The sequence below is a fragment of the Rhipicephalus microplus genome, chromosome 10, assembly GCF_043290135.1.
Source record: "Rhipicephalus microplus isolate Deutch F79 chromosome 10, USDA_Rmic, whole genome shotgun sequence".
Lineage (NCBI taxonomy): Eukaryota > Metazoa > Arthropoda > Arachnida > Ixodida > Ixodidae > Rhipicephalus > Rhipicephalus microplus.
In genome coordinates, this window is record NC_134709.1 from 38,487,136 (window position 1) to 38,505,243 (window position 18,108).

The 18,108-nt window shown below is 46.6% G+C and overlaps 1 protein-coding gene and 1 long non-coding RNA gene across 2 annotated transcripts in view; one reads left to right on the top strand and one right to left on the bottom strand.

Moving 5' to 3' along the window:
- LOC119186649 (enteropeptidase) overlaps positions 1-15,413 on the top strand; it is a 61,793-nt gene extending 46,380 nt beyond the window's left edge. Inside the window, exons 10-13 of the mRNA XM_075875492.1 lie at positions 7,184-7,316; positions 12,460-12,631; positions 13,360-13,502; positions 15,112-15,413. Of these exons, the coding sequence (XP_075731607.1) occupies positions 7,184-7,316; positions 12,460-12,631; positions 13,360-13,502; positions 15,112-15,270 (607 nt within the window). The 3' untranslated portion in view covers positions 15,271-15,413. The remainder of the gene's footprint in view (positions 1-7,183; positions 7,317-12,459; positions 12,632-13,359; positions 13,503-15,111) is intronic.
- Positions 14,200-18,108, bottom strand: part of LOC142774692 (uncharacterized) — a 100,637-nt gene continuing 96,728 nt past the window's right edge. The window contains exon 2 of the long non-coding RNA XR_012886500.1: positions 14,200-15,652. This is a non-coding gene — a long non-coding RNA (uncharacterized LOC142774692). The remainder of the gene's footprint in view (positions 15,653-18,108) is intronic.

Here is an 18,108-nt window from a genome sequence, read left to right on the forward strand (position 1 = left end):
ACAGACACAGACACACACAGACAGACAGGCAGACAGACAGACACGCATACACTAAAACACACACACAAACAGACAGACAGACACAGACACACACACAGAAACACACACACACACTAAAACACACACACAAACAGACAGACAGACAGACAGACAGACACGCGCGCGCACACACACACACAGACACAGGCAGACAGACACACATACACACACACACACATGGCGTTTGCGCGTAATTTCACTGTTTCTTGCCCGCCAGTATAATTCTATACACTTTTTCCAAGTGCACTACAGCCTTGCGGGAAAGTCAACATTGAAGCGCGGTACGGCTCGAAATTTGCAAGTGTTTTTTTATTTTTGAACAGCGATAAAGAATTGCTCTTTGAACAACCAGCGGTAATGACTACGGTGAGTTTTGTTGTGCTCGTGCACGGTGTCAATGGCCCAGTGTATAAGTCGCCGAAAAAAAAATCGTTGTTCGTCTTTCAGGTGTAAGCTTTGGTGTAATACACCACTGACATGCAACAAAGACAAACTCGGAATACGGCGCGTCGTTTGTGCACGGGAAGTGGCGCCACCGCGCGCCCGCTCCACGCATTGCTAGTCCGCCAGTTTTTTCGCTGGTCGCTTGCGTTCGGATGACGACAAGCAAAGTGAGATAATCACATTGCACAGGACGAGTCAAAGAAAAAAAATATAGCTATATCTGCTTTAAACGTCATCGCCGCGTTAGAAAAAGCATGTATTAACACGCTATTGTTTTTTTTCTTTATGATGCGAGGCCTACTAGATGTTATCGCTCAGCGCGAGCCTTACCTGCATTTTTTTTTTAAACCTCTTCGGGAAGCACGCAGCTCTACAAAACTTTCGGTCAAGCACTATATGAGCGCACCACAACGTAAGCAGTATGCACAAAAACGTCTTACACACACAAAAAAAATCGTAAGAAAGCATTTTAACTAATTACGGTACGCGTTATACCAATAGCGAAGCGAACTGAGCAGTGAGAAAACACATTTACGAAAAATAAGTTTTGTGAACTTGGTCCTATGTTTCAAAGTTCTTTCAATGTACGGGAACTGCCTATTCTGGCGTGCTGCTTAACTTTCTTGGTCTGCCTCTTCACGTTTTTTTGTTGTTGTTTTTTCGAGCGCCACGTTGGCTCTTTCGGCCACGTTGTCTTCGTATGAAGATGCAGCTGTCATGTATTTCTGATGATGAGTTAAGTCACGAACAAATTCATAACAGGGCCACGTTCGAGAGATCAGTTATAGAAAAACGGAGCGTACGAATAGTCACGAGACCGGCTCAGCTTTAAAGGCCCCATTTTTGAGCACCTTCCCCGGCGCTCGGTTTTTCACTAACCATGGTGCCACCATTAATGGTGCAACCAGGGCGTAGCCTCCCGGGCCCGTGTTTGCACCCTTCCTCTCTTTTTTATTATTTTTATTTTGCAATAGAAATAGAGCACAGAATGACACTCGACTACAATTGCAAAATCACTTGCCCGGGCGTCATCTCTGATCAAAATGGTGCAACTCATCCCCCTCCCCCCGAAAAAAAGCTGTCTGCACTGCAGGCCGCCACTGATTTCGGTACTCATAGAAGACTCGCTAGAAAGGTCATTTAAAGTGCCATGAGCTACATTATGATGAGAGAGCATATTACAAACATATTATAAGCAAGCCGGAACATCTACTATAGAATGAAACGTACTCGAAACGTCAGAAAAAGTGTTCCACTATCGCCGTTATGGCTACCGGCAGCGCTCACTAACACTCCCAGGTTTGCCCTGCCGTGGTGGTCTAGTGGCTAAGGTACTCGGCTGCTGACCCGCAGGTCGCGAAGTCGAATCTCGGCGGCGGCGGCTGAATTTACGATGGAGGCGAAAATGCTGTAGTCCCAAAAGGACTTGTTTTTGGGCTAGTTGGTGCATTCTTGGTGCAGAATACTGAGGCGCAAAAAACTTATCTTGAAGCAGGAAGAGCAGGAGAGACAGTAGCGCTGTTCTGTTTTCCCTCCTGCTCTTCCTGCTTCACGATATGTTTTTTTGCGCCTCAGTATTCTGCACCAATGCTGTAGGCCCGTGTGCTCAGATTTGGGTGCACGTTAAAGAACCTCAGGTAGTCAAAATTTTCGAAGCCCTCTACAACCGTGTCTCTCATAATCATATGATGGCTTTGGAACATTAAACCCCACATATCAATCAAATCAACACTCCCAGGTTTAATTCCACATATACACCCCACAAAGCACGCGATCGGATGACCGCCGATTTAGCTCAGTTGGTAGAGCATCGGACGCGCTATTCGAAGGTCGCAGGTTCGCTCCCTGCCAATAGGAAGTCACACATTCGTCCACTTTTTTTTTTCACATTTACATTACCATTACTTCTACTAATATCCCCTATTACTTTTTTGGCAACTCTGTCTGTTAGTTCTCATTGATATTGTGTCGAACAAAGAAAGAGCAAAGCTTTAAATTTTCGCCTCTGATTTATATACGCAACACGAGGTGTGTGTAGAAGAAAGGCTCGACGCTTTAGAGTACGAGTTACTCGACAATGGGAGAGCAATATATGATGTGCCAGTTTCAATGCCGCGGCTTCGTTTATGAGCAGCCGGACTTGACGGGAGATGTGCTAAGAAAAAGTATTTAACGGCTCAGAGTACTTGGCACTCTACCGCGGGAGAGCCGAAGCTGTCCTCAAAATAAGGTAGACCTGTGTGTTTAGAAAAAAAGTGGTTAACGATTTTGAGTACTAGGTGCTCTACTATAGGAGAGCATAGAGTCGTCCCGTGGGCCTAACGGGAGTGTTTCGTTAAGTGCGTGTGTAAAAGAAGAGGTTAACGTTTTACAGTACTTGGTTCCGTACTATGGGAGAGCAGAAAGCCGTCCCACGTGCTGGGAAGTTCACTCGTTTAAGAGAATTTCATTTCCGGATACATCTTATATAGCTTATGTGCACACAGAAAATTAGATAATGGTGATCAATGCGTATGTACAATGCAAGCTGTTATGTACAGCGAAAAGAACTGATTTGCGTACGCAGTGATGTAAAATGCAAAAATTGTACAACAAAGACAGGACATTCATGACCGTCGAGATGATTAAACTTAAATAAACAGTAAGGCTATATGGATAAACAAGGGGGGGGGGGGGGGTCATTCACAGTGTAGGGTGATGTTTTTGCATTCACCTGTGAGGACAGTTTGCTCTCCTGCTCAAGAACAATATTGCACAAAAAGGACATGTTTCTAAAGAAGAAAAGGAAAATACACACAGTAATATCACAGTGGTACAAGCTCTAGCCCACCTCCTCAATAGGGGAGGAAAGGCATGGACACTCTGTTTTTTACAATAATGAATCGCGTAGACCAGCGTCGGAGGAAAGCCTTCTCTCCCAGCATGACTAGTTCTGCGTTGAGATGCATAAGCATAACGTTTCCTAGCCGATGTAGCATAGAAGACATGGCTCTGTGAGGGCGTCCCCTCAGGTGGGCCAGTCCCCTCTTCCATAAGACGAAGGCTCCGACAGCCATTAAGAGTTCGAGGAAGTTTTCCCTGTGGCTAGACTTCCACTGCATACTTATTTGGAACATACAACCGTGCTGACAAGATAGTATGGTGAATTTAGGCGACTGAAGGAACGCACGTAAAGCTTAAGGGTCAAAACCGTAGAACCACCACAATTACTCTAACTGAGCGCCTCATATCTTGGTTAAAATTCGATTTTGCTCACGACAAGTACCGCAGTATTGTGTTGCAATTAAGCACGATGTTCAAGCAGCACGCACCTTTTAACCCTACAATATATTTTAACAAAAAGGAAGACACGCAGATGACACGTCACCGCTTACAATCACTGACATGTGAGAGAAATGCCTGCCTATATTACTTCCAATGGTCGTTGGTCGAAATTTCAGGAGCCCTCCACTACGGCGTCTCTCATAATTATATGGTGGTTTCGGGACCTTAAACCCTACATATCAATCAATAAATCCAATGGCCGTGGAGCTCACTAGCTCTTTGCCTACCTCTCCATCTCCCCCAAATTCCCTCTTTTTTCCTTTTTCTGTGAGCTGCAGATTATGTACGTGTAGACACACACACACACACACACACACACACACACACACACACACACACACACACACACACACACACACACACACACACACACACACACACACACACACGAACGTCTGCAGAAACTGTTCGAAGCAGAAAATTTCAGCATATTGTGATCCTGGATATGTGATTAGCGAAGCGCAGGGGCAGACAAAGAAAATCTTTGTTAGCTTGGGGGCCCGGTATTACTAAAGACGCGAAACTTTTGGTCTGTCTGTCTGTCTGTCTGTCTGTCTGTCTGTCTGTCTGTCTGTCTGTCTGTCTGTCTGTGGGTCTGTCTCTACATTTGTTTGTTTGTCCACACTTAACGGTACCCTAAACGGCCGACCCCATTCGCAGCGCCCACCAATATTGCTCAAGATTCAGCGTTCATACTTGTGCGATTTATAATTAAAAAGCAATTATTGCGCATAGCTTGGGCACCCTAACAACACATTGATATTTCGTATGTGTGTCTTTTCACTAGAGAAGGCACACATAAGTAATTCTAACGACCGCTGCGTTTATCACGGATCGCTGACAGTGCAACGCGAGTCTCAAAAAGGCAAGTGTTTCCAGCGCTTTGCTAAGACGACACCTACCCGTCGCCTTGCGTTCTACACCTTATCACCTCCGAGACGGGCGCGCAGGGCCGATAACTGCCAGATAGCGCTCATGTCTCACGTCTGACGTCACTTGATGCGCTCGTTCACCTCTGCTGCACGCTCTAGGCACTCTAATGCACCACCTCCAGAATACCATTCACCGATTTTCATGCGCAGAACATCAAATAGACGTTTTGTTCCCTCTCTACACACGCAATACCATCGTCTTTCACCGATATTTGCAGTCTAACATGCAAATACGGGGCCATTTTTTTTTGTTATTCGACATCACCCACGGAGCAACCAGCATTTGTGTCAGAGCCTGTCATTGTTTCCCAAGATAACGTTGCGGCAAAACAAAGAAGAAAAAAAAAGGTGACACGTCAAAAAAAAATTCTGGAGGCGACCCTAAAGTGTCTGGTATGAAGAGGCACGCACGTCGAAGTTCGTCAGCCCTGGCATAGGCGCAGACATGGGGGACTGGGTCGGGACCCTAAGGGGGGGGGGCGGAAAATCTGCTCCATACATCTACTTCATAAAGAGGGGGGGCGCGCTGTGATGAACTTTCTCCTAAACCTTCTCCCCTCCCATGTGGGGAACCCTTCGCACGCCTATGTGCCTTGGTGTAAACATTGTGCCCTGTTTCGCGCGTTACCGAAGCGGATCCCAGAGGCCACGTAGAAAGAGTAGTGTGATTGAAATATGCTGCGCGAGGTGCCGTAGTGATTCCAGCTACTCTAAAGTTTCTACAAAAAAAATTAAAGTAGCGCCAACCGCACCCCTTTGTCTCTGCCTTCTCTATCAGCAGCTACAGCAACGCACCTAAAGCGTCCAACAAGGAACTACGGACACAGGCGCACCCTTTTCCGGTGTACAGGGGAGGGTAAGCCGGTGCCCCGCCTCCTCTTCACCGGTGTTGTGAAAGCAAAAAAAAAAAAAGACCATGCGACCGAGGGCAGACAAGATGACGCTTACACAACCATGGCTATGGTGGCAGCCACCATACCATGGCTATACCAAGCACGGGGAAGAAACAGTGCCTGCATGACGACATGAATGGTGCTACTTTAGCTATTTCTAGGGACTTCAAGCTACTCACAATCCTTCAGTAAGCTAATTCATTATGTATTACTTAGCCTGTCAGTTAATTGGTCAATATATTAGGTAAATTTATGCTGAGATATCATATGTACACTGTACAGCATCTAGAGAGAGAGAGATAAAGATGCAAGGAAAGGCAGGGAGGTTAACCAGACGCACATCCGGTTTGCTACCCTGCACTGGGGAAGAATCTAACTCGAGCAAGAACTATACATCTCTACATTTAAGAGGTTATTCAGGAATATTCGTAACACCGGAAGTAATTGTTCAACCGGAACTGCATGGAAGAGAAACAAGGGTGTCATTTGGTACCAAGTAGGTTTTAATAAACGCCAGGCCTGCGCGGGAGGCACAGCACAGTCACAGCGAAAGCTAGAAGAGCGGCTTTTCAGGGCCTTTTCAAAGCACTCATTTGGTAACTACTGTGAGCACACTTGCATGGTACCCACTAGGGCATTAATAATAAACTTTTGGGGGGCAGGCCGGCATTCGCAATGCTATTCTTCGTCATTCTTCTGAGAAGCATGGTATCCGCTAAACACATGCAAATAATTTTGTGCCAATTGTCCATGCAGTGGCTGACGGCGATGAGGAATTATGGCTGAAGTGGGTATGCGCCACAGTTAATAGGGGAACAAGAACAAGCTTTCGTGATGGTTTGGAGCATTGGATGGCCCACTTGTTACGCTATTCGCATCGCGCTACGACTGGTTGTTCTTTCACTGTTGTAAAACGCTTTATAAGTCGTATTAACGCGAATGCTTCCCGACATCAAGCCTGCCTACGGCAAGTTTGACAAGTCACAAGCACTGGTGTAGCTTTGTGTGGTAGAATACTGGGCTGGCACCCAGCGGAACCGCGTTCAAATCCCACTGTGCCATAGGTGTCGGGTCATGCCTGTCTAAGGGAAGCTTGACAAAGAGTTACAAGCACTGGCGTAACTCAGTGGTATATAATATTGGGCTGGCACCCAGTGGACCTGGGTTCAAGCCCCACTGCGTCATGGGTGGAAGGTTTTTTTTTTCTAGTTTCGCGCGATGTTGTTACGGACATCGGTGGCGGCGGCAGACAACAACAACTGCGCGTGACCCAAAAATTGATCTCATAACAACTTTCGCTGTAAAAAAAAATTACACTTCCTTGCTCTGTACTCGCGTGACCACCGAAACGCAGAGCCCGCGTTTTCTTGATGTGTGAAATTCTCGAAGCCTGTCTGACAAGTGATGCTGCAGAGGCGTTTTATTCCACCCCTGCAGAAAGTTGCCAAAGCCTCCGTTGAAAACGTTGATTATAGTCGTCCAGATGTCCGTGCGCAATTTATGAGATGATTCAATGAATGAATGAAAACGCTGGGATGCTGTTGGTTGCAGTTCACTGAAGCCGGACCGGTGGGTGGTGAACCTTCGCCGGCATGGCATCATTCTCCAGGAGGATGAGACCGTGGTACGCTACGTCCATCGCATCATCATCCATCCTGGATACAATGGATTCAAACCGTGGAACGTAAGCGGCACTATCCCATTCAGTCACGAATTATGATGCGCTGTAAGAAACGCGTCGAATTCACGTGGCACAATTCCAGTGCAGACAGTATTACGTTCGAAGAAAACGAAGGAAAGCGCAGTTCCGTGTGAGTTTTGTTAATTAGGGTAACGGGTGTATAACTAATTATCTAATTATTTTGCCTCCAGTCAGCTTCAGTACTTGCATAAAAAGGAAAAAAATCACAGCATATCCACGGGGTGAATGATGATCAGTGGGGCCAAGCTTCGGAGGGTTTTATCGGTAAACTGTGAATCGTCCATCCGTCCATCCATCTGTCCACTCATCCGTCCGTCCGTCCGTCCGTCCGTCCGTCTGTCTGTCTGTCTGTCTGTCTGTCTGTCTGTCTGTCTGTCTGTCTGTCTGTCTGTCTGTCTGTCTGTCTGTCTGTCTGTCTGTCTGTCTGTCCATCCGACCATCCGTCTGCACCTGCTGAGTGAGTCATCGGACTTAACAGTCACGTATGAGCTAGGAAGGACAAACCCTCGGCTTTAGGAGCTTCGCCCCTAAAGGAATCTGCTACTGGGCCAGAATTAGTTTTTTTTCTTAGTCTCACGATGTCACCCGTCGTGCGTCGGCGGTGATGTCCACATCCCACTGCGCATGCTCGCGCCTCGCGTATCGTGCCGCATGCTATCGTCGCGTGCCAACCATCCCCCCCCCCCCCCCCCCCATTTCGCCTCGCAAGGCTGACGCAGGTAGCGTCTGCTGGTAAAAATCGACTGCTCGAGCTGCACAAGCTTTACAGAGCCAAATCACCGGCATCCTAATGCCAGTGAATGTAGTTCCACAACAGCGCCCGTATTTCCACCGTCAAGTGTGGAAGTTCCCCCTTTATTTTCTACGGGGAGCTATTTAAGACAGGACGCAGCTTCCTCCAATAAGATAGTCCTATTGACTCAATTTTTTTCGTTGTGACTTGGTGTTCTTGAACGCGCGAGTAAGTCCCGCATTTTTACGTGCGCCTCAAACGCTAAGCGGCGTCTGCGTCTACACTACTATATAGGCTGATGGTGCGTCCCCGTCACTTTCCTTAGCATTGCGAGACAAGCGCCAAGACGGACTACTTCACGTGTACTATAGTGCTACATGTGCAGAATCTCCACCTCCGTAGCTTTCCCTTCAGTGCCAAGAAAAGTTGTCGCCGAGTGTAGCCACCCCGTCACGGCATCGCATATCAGATTCCCACTACTCGTTGCAGGCAACGCTTCTCCTTCATTCAATAAATGAGAATAATAAAGACAAAATGAACGATTAAGCATTCACAAACCATACCCAATTACGCAACATTCGCACGATACCCCCCCGACTCTGCGACTCATTTACTCGATAAGACAGATGCCTGGGCTAGTTGGTGATTGGGAAAATCAATCTATTTGCACAGCGCAAGACTACGAGTAGTTACGTCGTAACTACTCGTAGTCTTACGCTGTGCAAATATGTCATTTACTCGACTTCTTCCCTTAGGATCATGCGTGTTGCTTTTTTTTTTTTTTGCTCTTTCGACAATTGAGGACGCGAGGAAAGCGCTGCTTGTTCTGGAGATTCGGAGTAATGGAGTTTCGATACCGCTGCCGCCGCACTAGCTAATTACGTCGTCATCAGAGGTCGGCGTCGAAAACAAGCGCACACAACGTCGGCGCGTGCCCGGAAAGCAGCTTATGAGTTTAACGGATTAGAGCCGCCACTGAACGGCGGGCGGGAGCGCTGCCGTCGCTGGCGGCGACACAAAGCAAAGTGCGGCGCCCACTGAGCATGCAGTCACACTGCGCCACCTTTCTTTTGGTTTTATTCGTCTCACGATAAGAAAAGGAACAATCGTCGAACATGGTAAGTTGTATCGAGCAAAGGGATCGTCTGCAGCAATGCGCAGCGTAATCAAGGTGAATGATGTCCACTCAGGAAGCCTGTACGAATGTGCGCATTGAGTTTTGAAGCCATTTGAGCAAACACGCGGTGCGTGACGTGCCATTGAAGTTGGTGTCTCCATTTGTACACACCATGACTGACAGGGCTATATCCCCCAAACTTTTTACTAATGTATTTACAAACTCTGTTTGATAAGATTAAAAGTGAGACATACAGGCTCCTCACAGCAGCATTGCAAACACTTGGAGATATGGGCGTGCCAATGAGTGCCGTTCTATTGTGCCAGAGTCTGTTTTACTCGAGAGATATGCGTGTAGGGCTTCCACTGAGTGCCCTCTATCCGGCGTTAGCAGGCTTATCTACACCACGTTTGGCGTTTGGCAATGTATGTATGTATGTATGTATGTATGTATGTATGTATGTATGTATGTATGTATGTATGTATGTATGTATGTATGTATGTATGCATGTATGTATGTATGTATGTATGTATGTATGTATGTATGTATGTATGTATGTATGTATGTATGTATGTGTGTGTATGTATGTATGTATGTATGTATGTATGTATGTATGTATGTATGTATGTATGTATGTATGTATGTATGTATGTATGTATGTATGTATGTATGTATGTATGTATGTATGTATGTATGTATGTATGTATGCATACATACACCCACATACAACTTACAGCCCTTCTTTGATTAATTGCATCGAGCCAGAGCATATCATTACCGCAGTTGCTCGCGACGACAAACTTATCTGAACGCTTCCTACGGCGTCTCGAAAGTGGCCTTTCATTTGTTCAAGCCTCGATCATCCTGCATGGTCTTTCAAGTGGACTGGCAGTTAGGCGCGTCAACTGCTATTCGCGTTCTGTCATTAACCCTACGAACTTTCCCGAACAACGAAAAGAAAACGACGCTAGAACTCAAGGTCAGAGCAGGAAGGGCGTATCTCCCGAGCATGCTTTGCCAAATAACGCGTCTTATTGAGGAAATAAACAGCCTCCGTATGCGCGGTCACAAACAAGTCGCTGAACGCACACGCAGAAACTTACAGTCCGCAGCTAATCGCATGCCGTCGAAAAGCTGCGGTTCACAAAAGCCGCGAGCAGAACATGAACGCGTGCGTAAGAGGGCATTTATTTTGGGTACGTAGGGCATACATGTCGTATATTCTCATTATCTATTCTTAAGTGCTGGTTCCCGGCATGTGTTCGAAACGGGGAGCCCAATGGATGGATACAACTTCACTGAAGGTCCGGCAAGGTTTAACGCGACTCGGGATTAGATCTCCCACAGAGTAACGTCAAGGTCATGCCTCAAGGCCGCCTCGCGAGCTTGCTGGACTAAACCCACGTTTGGATGCCGAGGTCCGAGCCGGTGCAGAGCAGTGGCGCAGCTTGACGACAGGGTCTCCAGAGTAACTGCCATCATACGGGCGGGGAGCTCAACACGTCACTTTAATTAATATACACGTTTATATCCATGGGGCGTGTGAACGGACCGCATTACCGTAAATTAGAAGTGCGGAAGTTTGAGCTAGTTGGTATGACGTCATAATAGTTATAGCGCGAGAACTGAACGACGTCCTTCTTGTCCTTCTTGTCTCTTTGTCGTCGTTCAGTTCTCGCGCTATAACTATCGTCATTACCGTAAATAATTGACCATGATTGTCAGTTTAAGTGATTAGCCGAACGCTTGTCTGTTTGTAATAATAAATTAGTGCTACGCTTGAAGGCTCACATTTGTTACAGTCGGAATATTTTGGTTGGATTCATTGTTCTATTGCGTAATCACGTACAGAGCAGAACCGTTAATCAGCACTGATGTAGCTGTAGTATATAGTGCATAAGTATAGTACGCATATACACTTCATATATGGTACAGTCAAACCTAATTATGAAAATACCGGTTTTAACAATATATCGGTTATAACAATGAGAAGCTCTTGCACCCATCTAGTACTAGTTGGTTGCACCGTCACCTTTTCATGCTTTCTATAATGAAATAATCCAATAACCCGCTTAGAGCAATACCGCTATGCCGCAATATCCGTTACAACAATGAATTCTCGCTCTTGGGTGTCTGTACCGAGACGTAAGCTTGGAAGGGTCATCCCTTAAGAAGAAAGAAGGGAATGATCAATTCAATCTGCTAAACCACTGCCCACAACCCCAGCACCCCCATGTCCTTCGGAATGCATGGTATGCTATGCCGCGTATCGCTGTGGCACTGCGGCAAAGCTAACTTTTTGCCCCTTATGGCGCGCCACAGCGGCGGTGGCTTCTGGTGATACGCTTTCAGACATGATATTTTAGTAAAAACCTGATGTCTGGAAGAGTTCCGGCTTCCGAAACTTCTAACGTTATTCTATATCGGCTTTATATAGCTTGTGGCAGTATCATGAAATTGTCAAAATTTTCAAACACGCCCGAAAAATTGGTAGCTTCTTCACCTTTATCACTGATGTCTTTTCACATACCTCATCTGCAATCATAGTTTCCTCACAACAGCCTGACGTCCTCCAGTTTAGCTTTTTTTTTACTCGTGCAACCCGTTCATGCCAATTATCGGCTATAGCAATTAAATTTTATTGGCACAGCCAAGTTGTCCGTCCGTCTGTCTGTCTGTCTCTTTCTCTCTGTCTGCCTCTCTGTCTGTCTGTCTGTCTGTCTGTCTGTCTGTCTGTCTGTCTGTCTGTCTGTCTGTCTGTCTGTCTGTCTGTCTGTCTGTCTGTCTGTCTGTCTGTCTGTCTGTCTGTCTGTCTAATTAATAGATGCGTATTATCCATACCAGCAGTATGGATAAAAATGGGGATTTTTCCAGTAAGCTCCTAACATTACAGGTCGCCTTTTAATAGAGCGAAAGCGCTAATGTGGTAGTGCTTCCATGGTCATTCATCGCATCGCAATGACCCTGTGCTGCCGACGCGACGACCACCAGGACGCAAGTGTGTCGTGTTTGGCGTCACGTGATCCACTTCGGAGAGGTGTCGCAACTGTGCTCGCTCGGAGTCTCGATGGTGTGGCACCACGTGACCAGGCTTTTAAGCAAGGCTGTGTACATAGCTTTTGCAAAACCAAGTCACACTTACCTTTCGATCGTGACAGTGAGGATTACAAGTGTTCAACTACAGCCAATTTTATTACCTTTTTTCTTTGAAGTGTTGGTTGCGACGCCTAATATACATGCAACAAGGAAGATTGTTGGACCACTCTTTGCTGCAGCACACAACGCCGTGGCTCTGGCGGAAGGAACATGACCTGGCCCTAATCGAACTGAATGCTCCCGTCCTGGAATCCGAGTCCGTGCAGCCAGTGTGTTTACCGGTTGATACTGACTACTGGCCGGCCAAGGGAACGCTGTGCCGGGTCGCTGGCTGGGGAGTCACCCTGGACCGTAAGTTGAAATGGTGACCCTAACACGCGGGATTCCATATTACAATCAAAAGGTTTCTGGCGCCCACACCTTATAATCTACATTGTCGTTTTTCAAACTGGAAGGCGCGTGATTTTTATGTCGTGAACCCTGAAAGTGAAGCCGCACTTTTGTCATCTTAGTAGTTCTGAAGTCCCTTGAAGACGTCAGTAAAGACGCCGTGTAATGAGGTCATTGGATATGACATCTCGGTGAGAAGTGTCAATGGAGCATGTTGGGAACACCGACTGGGAGATGGAAAGCTGAAACAGCTTGGAGGGGAGTGGCATTAGTGTAACCACAAGGGAGAGAGTGTTTGGGGGTCGACACCACCCCCTCCCGTGCTGCAGAAGTTCGAATCACTTACATTTTATATGTGTATATGTACACGCACACACACAATTGCACACATGAACTTACATAAAATGTAACTGAACCAATATCCCCCCCCTCTTATCCACTGAAAAGATTTCTGGCTACGCACTTGAAGGGGTTAGGAATGTGCACTGCAATTCGTTGAAGACAACGTCCATGAAGTTTAATCAGAGTATAAAGCTTTCGACTGTTCTCCCATTTCCATTAGCTAATGTAACTGTGAATTTTTGACAATTCCTGCTCTTGAGGACACCGTAAACTTGTGATGCGAGCACCGTTCGCACAACACCCGAGGTTCAAACATTTCACAACTTCTTGTTCGCGTTCTCTTTCAGCGACCCAGAGCCGCCATTTTCTGCGGGAGGTGGCGCTTCCTGTAGTGGACCGCAAGCAGTGTCAGGCCTGGTTCGCGGACCGCGAGATCGGACAGACGCAATTGTGCGCGGGCTACGAGCGCGGCGCCCGAGATGCCTGCACGGTGAGGCGCGCGTGACATTGCCTCGGAGATGCTGTGACCTATTTTGTTTCATTGCTTCCGAATCACTGGATCCTCCGTGTGCATGGTGCAAAACAGGGTGTATGGATGGTACTGAGTGTGCAAGATTTGTTCTTATGTGTACCAAACATTTACTATTTATTTTGCTATGTTGCTGCGGCGCGCTGTATACATATCTCAGCCTCTGCAACTTTTGCCTTTACAGTGCAACTGTACAGTTTCAATTTGTTCCAGATAAGAACATTTCTTTACTTTATTTTGTATATTGTTCACCGTTACAACACTAACTGTTGATGTTTTAATTCTCAAAACCGTTATAATGATAATGAGAGACGCGGTAGAGAATAGCTCCTGAAATTTTGAGCGCCCGGGGTTTTTCAACGTGCACCTAAGTATAAGTGGACCTCTAGAATTTCGCATCCATCTAAATGAGGCCATCGCGACAGGGACTCGGTCCCGCAACCTTCGATTGGGCAGTTGTGTATATAGCGCGACCACTGTAGCACACCGTGGCTGGTGTCCTTCACTCTCACGTAATGTGACGGTTCATTTCCGGTATACTCTTCGTAGCGAGCGTGTACATGCACGTGTGATTCAGAAGTGTGGCAGCTTGGGCTAGTTGGTATGACATGATGATATAGTTATAGCGCGAGAACACAACGAACACACAGAGACAAGATTCCTTCGCGTCCTTCTTGTCTCTGTGTTCGTTCTGTTCTCGTGCTATAACTATCATCATGCGCGTGTGCGTGGCCATGTCCCAGTTACGGAACATCGAGGGCTTCTACAGCGACCATACTTTACGCGCTTTCAAGCACACCCGGTGTAACGTTGACCTCATAAGTGACAACTGCGGCAACAAAGACGGCAGCAGCATGCACCTGTACTGCAACACAATTATTTGCGAATGTGACGCCAGTCCGCTTGACTAATGACAACTGAGAAGCGTTATGAAATGTGTATTCACGCCTATAATCTAGAAAAGAGAGCGGTGAACAAACAGGTGGGCTTTCAGAATAAATGATTTACAGATTAAATGATTTACTTCTCTGCTACAATGCATTCGCGCAAGGCGCATGTATTACGGCAATCCACAAGTGAGCTAGAGCTTCGCTATAAAACTTACCCCGTTTCCACTCAGTGTGACATCTTCATAAGCAGCCTATAGCGGTGATTCTCATATGTTTCACTTGAGATTGTCAGCCTTTTTGTGTGTGTGTGTGTGTGGGGGGGGGAAGGGGGGGTGTATTGTGATTTTGTGTGGGTGTCTGTGATTAGGTTATTTGTAGACTAGGGGGAAACTGCAAAGGACTTATGGCAACCCATGCCACTACCACCGCTACTACAGTGGCTTTAGACAATATTCGCGTTCGGTATACGCCCTTCACTGTGTGGCTACCACCCCACGCTTCATCCATGAGCGAGACTGTTGCGCCATTTATAGACATATCGCAGAACCATAGCATGACTACCTTTGACACTCATCTGTCGTTTAGCTCAGCCCCATAACAGCTTGGCTGTTAGGAGCGTCGTGCCTTTTAACAGGCAAAAAAGACTGAAGCAATATTTCAACGCCCTCCTTTTTTTTCAGGGTGACAGTGGAGGACCCCTGGTGACGAGAAATGGAAGCCAGTGGATACTGGTGGGGGTCGTCTCCACCGGAGTCGGATGTGCCAAGCCGCGTCAACCGGGTATCTACACGGCCGTGGCTCCGTACCTGTCTTGGATTAGTGAGGAGACCGGACTGTGACTAACACCTGCCCGTATCTATTCTATGCAATGACTTGGGAATTTCGTTGAAACCGTGTGCTCAATAATGTGCCCTAGTGGATATTGCGACATGAGCCACGCGGTTGTGAATGCCGATAAAAACTGATAATTACATGTCTTGTAGATGCATGCGTGTGAATTTCGTGCCATCAATTGTACATTGGTGGAACTATGACATGCGGTTAATGTCAGATACTACTTCAGAAAACTACTTGGGTAGTTGGTTGGAGTATTACAAGTACAGTCGGTTACAACGTTAGAAGTCAGCGGCATTTCCTCCTCAAAGGCGGATGCACAAAATCCTCCATCGATGATCGTGTACTCCAGACTGACGTCATCAGTAGAACGGCCATTGACTCCGCCTGCACAGAATATTGCCAAGATCAAGAGTGAGGTCATTTCTTTAGTCGCTGAGGTGAATGGCTGCCGCACTTCGGTCGTCTGGGCGGTGCCTCCCCTGACTTATTAAGTTGCACCCGAATATAGCACACTGGCTTAGCTAAGAAAGTCCATAATTAGAATAAGTGCCATAGGCTAAGTAATGAAAGACCAAACGACTACTTTATCAATATCTACGTTTTCGTATAGTTACGCTGAGGTGCTATTTGCAGTACCCAACGAACTTGACCAACTACAAATTTTACTACTCAATGGCGTACCGTCTTAAAACCCACAGTGTTACAGACTTTCTCACAGCAGAGAAATAAAAAAAACGCCACCATGCTGGTTTGCACGCGGGAGCACAAAAGGTGACGTTACAGCCTCCGTAGTGATTTTTAGGGGGGGGGGGGAGGGGGGACTCACACGTATTTAGACCGACCCAGAGACTAATTTGACGGCGCCCAGGAGCCATCCCTGTACATTACACCTCAAAATAAAGGAAACCATGAGTATAGCGAAGAGACCGTATGCACAGCAAAGAGGGATCACACGCACCTTCACATTTAAAAGTCTCTGCACGCCGAAGGTAGGATGCACCGGGATCATTTTGAGTATGCCGTGTATATAGGCGTGGGCATGGCTATCCTTCAGGGGGGGGGGGGGGGGAGCATATTCGCAATGACTCTACCCCTCCTCCTCCCGTTAGTTGGTCAAGTCCTAAAGTAAACAAGCTTTTTATTGGGGTCAAAAGAAAAAAAAAAGCTCTCACACTACACGAGATGTATGGATGGATGACAAGCCAAGACCTCCAATGTGCTACACACTTAAAACATGCCATGCACTTAAAACAGCACGGTGTATGAACCGCGGAAGCGTTAAAGTTTGCTCTTCTTTTCGCAGAGAGCCAGCAATGCATCCCCACAAGCTAACCGCGCAGGCACTGCAGCATGAGCGCGTTGCGAAGAACGACGAACAGGTCTTTACAAAACGAAGAAGCTGGTTGAGCGCACGCTGGAGAGAAACGTTAAGAGAGCCTACCAAACTTATCAACTTATCAAACTCTTCACATCAGCACTCGGCATGCTCTATCCTCGCGATCTGCCGGAACCGCCGGGCAGGAACGCAGCCGGGATTTTTTTTTTTTTGAGGGGGGGGGGGGCAAGGTTCAGCTGTTTTATTTATTTATTTATTTATTTATTTATTTATTTATGAATACTGCAACCCTAACATAGGGTTTTGGCAGGGTGGATATACATTTGATAAGTTTACAAGTCGGCAAACAAATAAATATGAAACAGGTAAGGCATTTACACACTTTCAGAACGAAAAAAAAACAGTGGTTTGTAATAAACCGGCATAAGAACGTGTAGAGAAATGAGCGCTAAATTCAAGATGATCACAAGTGGAGAATGGTTACAGTGATTGAAATAAACAACAGGAGCACATGTCATAGAAGTTAGAAACTCGCTGCTAGAGCTGCGCAGCAAAAAGGTTCAAGGATGACTGGGAAACAACTTCGTTACTAAGGTTATACCATTCGGTAATTGTCCTAGGGAAGAACGAATACTTGAATGTGTTATTAGAATGTGTTATTAGAATGTGTTAAAGAAAGACCTTTCATGGCAAACAGAAAGAAGTGGCCCGGGAATATATAAGATGCTTAATTATGGAAAGAAAATGAGTACAAGGTGGAATGCAGCACAAGAGGCGAGTTAATGAGCGATGGCCAATCCTGCTGTGGCACTCTCCCACCAGATGAGGATTGGCCACACTGATGAGTACTTGTCCACTACCTCCCATGAATACAGCAATTAACCCTTGGCCCTCAGTCCCGACTCCCCAGCGGCATCGAAGCTTCTGTACAAGGCGGGCGGAGGGTGCTAAGAATCTCTGGGTCTGGACAGACCGCCATTGGAATCTGAGTTTGGTTACGTTCAACGCTAGAACGCTATCAAGTGAGGCTAATCTAGCCGTGCTATTCAAGGAATTACCGGGTGTTAAATGGGCTCTAATAGGGCTTAGCAAAGTTAGGAGGCCAAGTGAGGCTTTACAGTGCTGAAAAGTGGAAACGCCTTTATGATACCATGGATTAGTTCACAGAAAAGAATTAGAGGTGGGGTTTCTTATGCATAGGAATCTCGCTGGTAACATAGAGAAATACTATAGCATCAGTGAGAGGGTGGCAAGTATCATGTTTAACAAAGGGTACGAGATGAAGGTGATACAGGCATACGCGCCTACATCAAGCCATCATGATTATACGGTTCAACGCTTCTATAAAGACACAGGTATACTATTCTGACGGGTATCTTCCCTGCCAAAGCAGGCAAGAAACAGGTGGGATACCGTGCAGCGGGGAGATATGGCATCGGCTCTATAGGAGTGCCAGAATGGCATCGGCTCTATAGGAGTGCTCTATAGTAGAGTTCTGTTGACC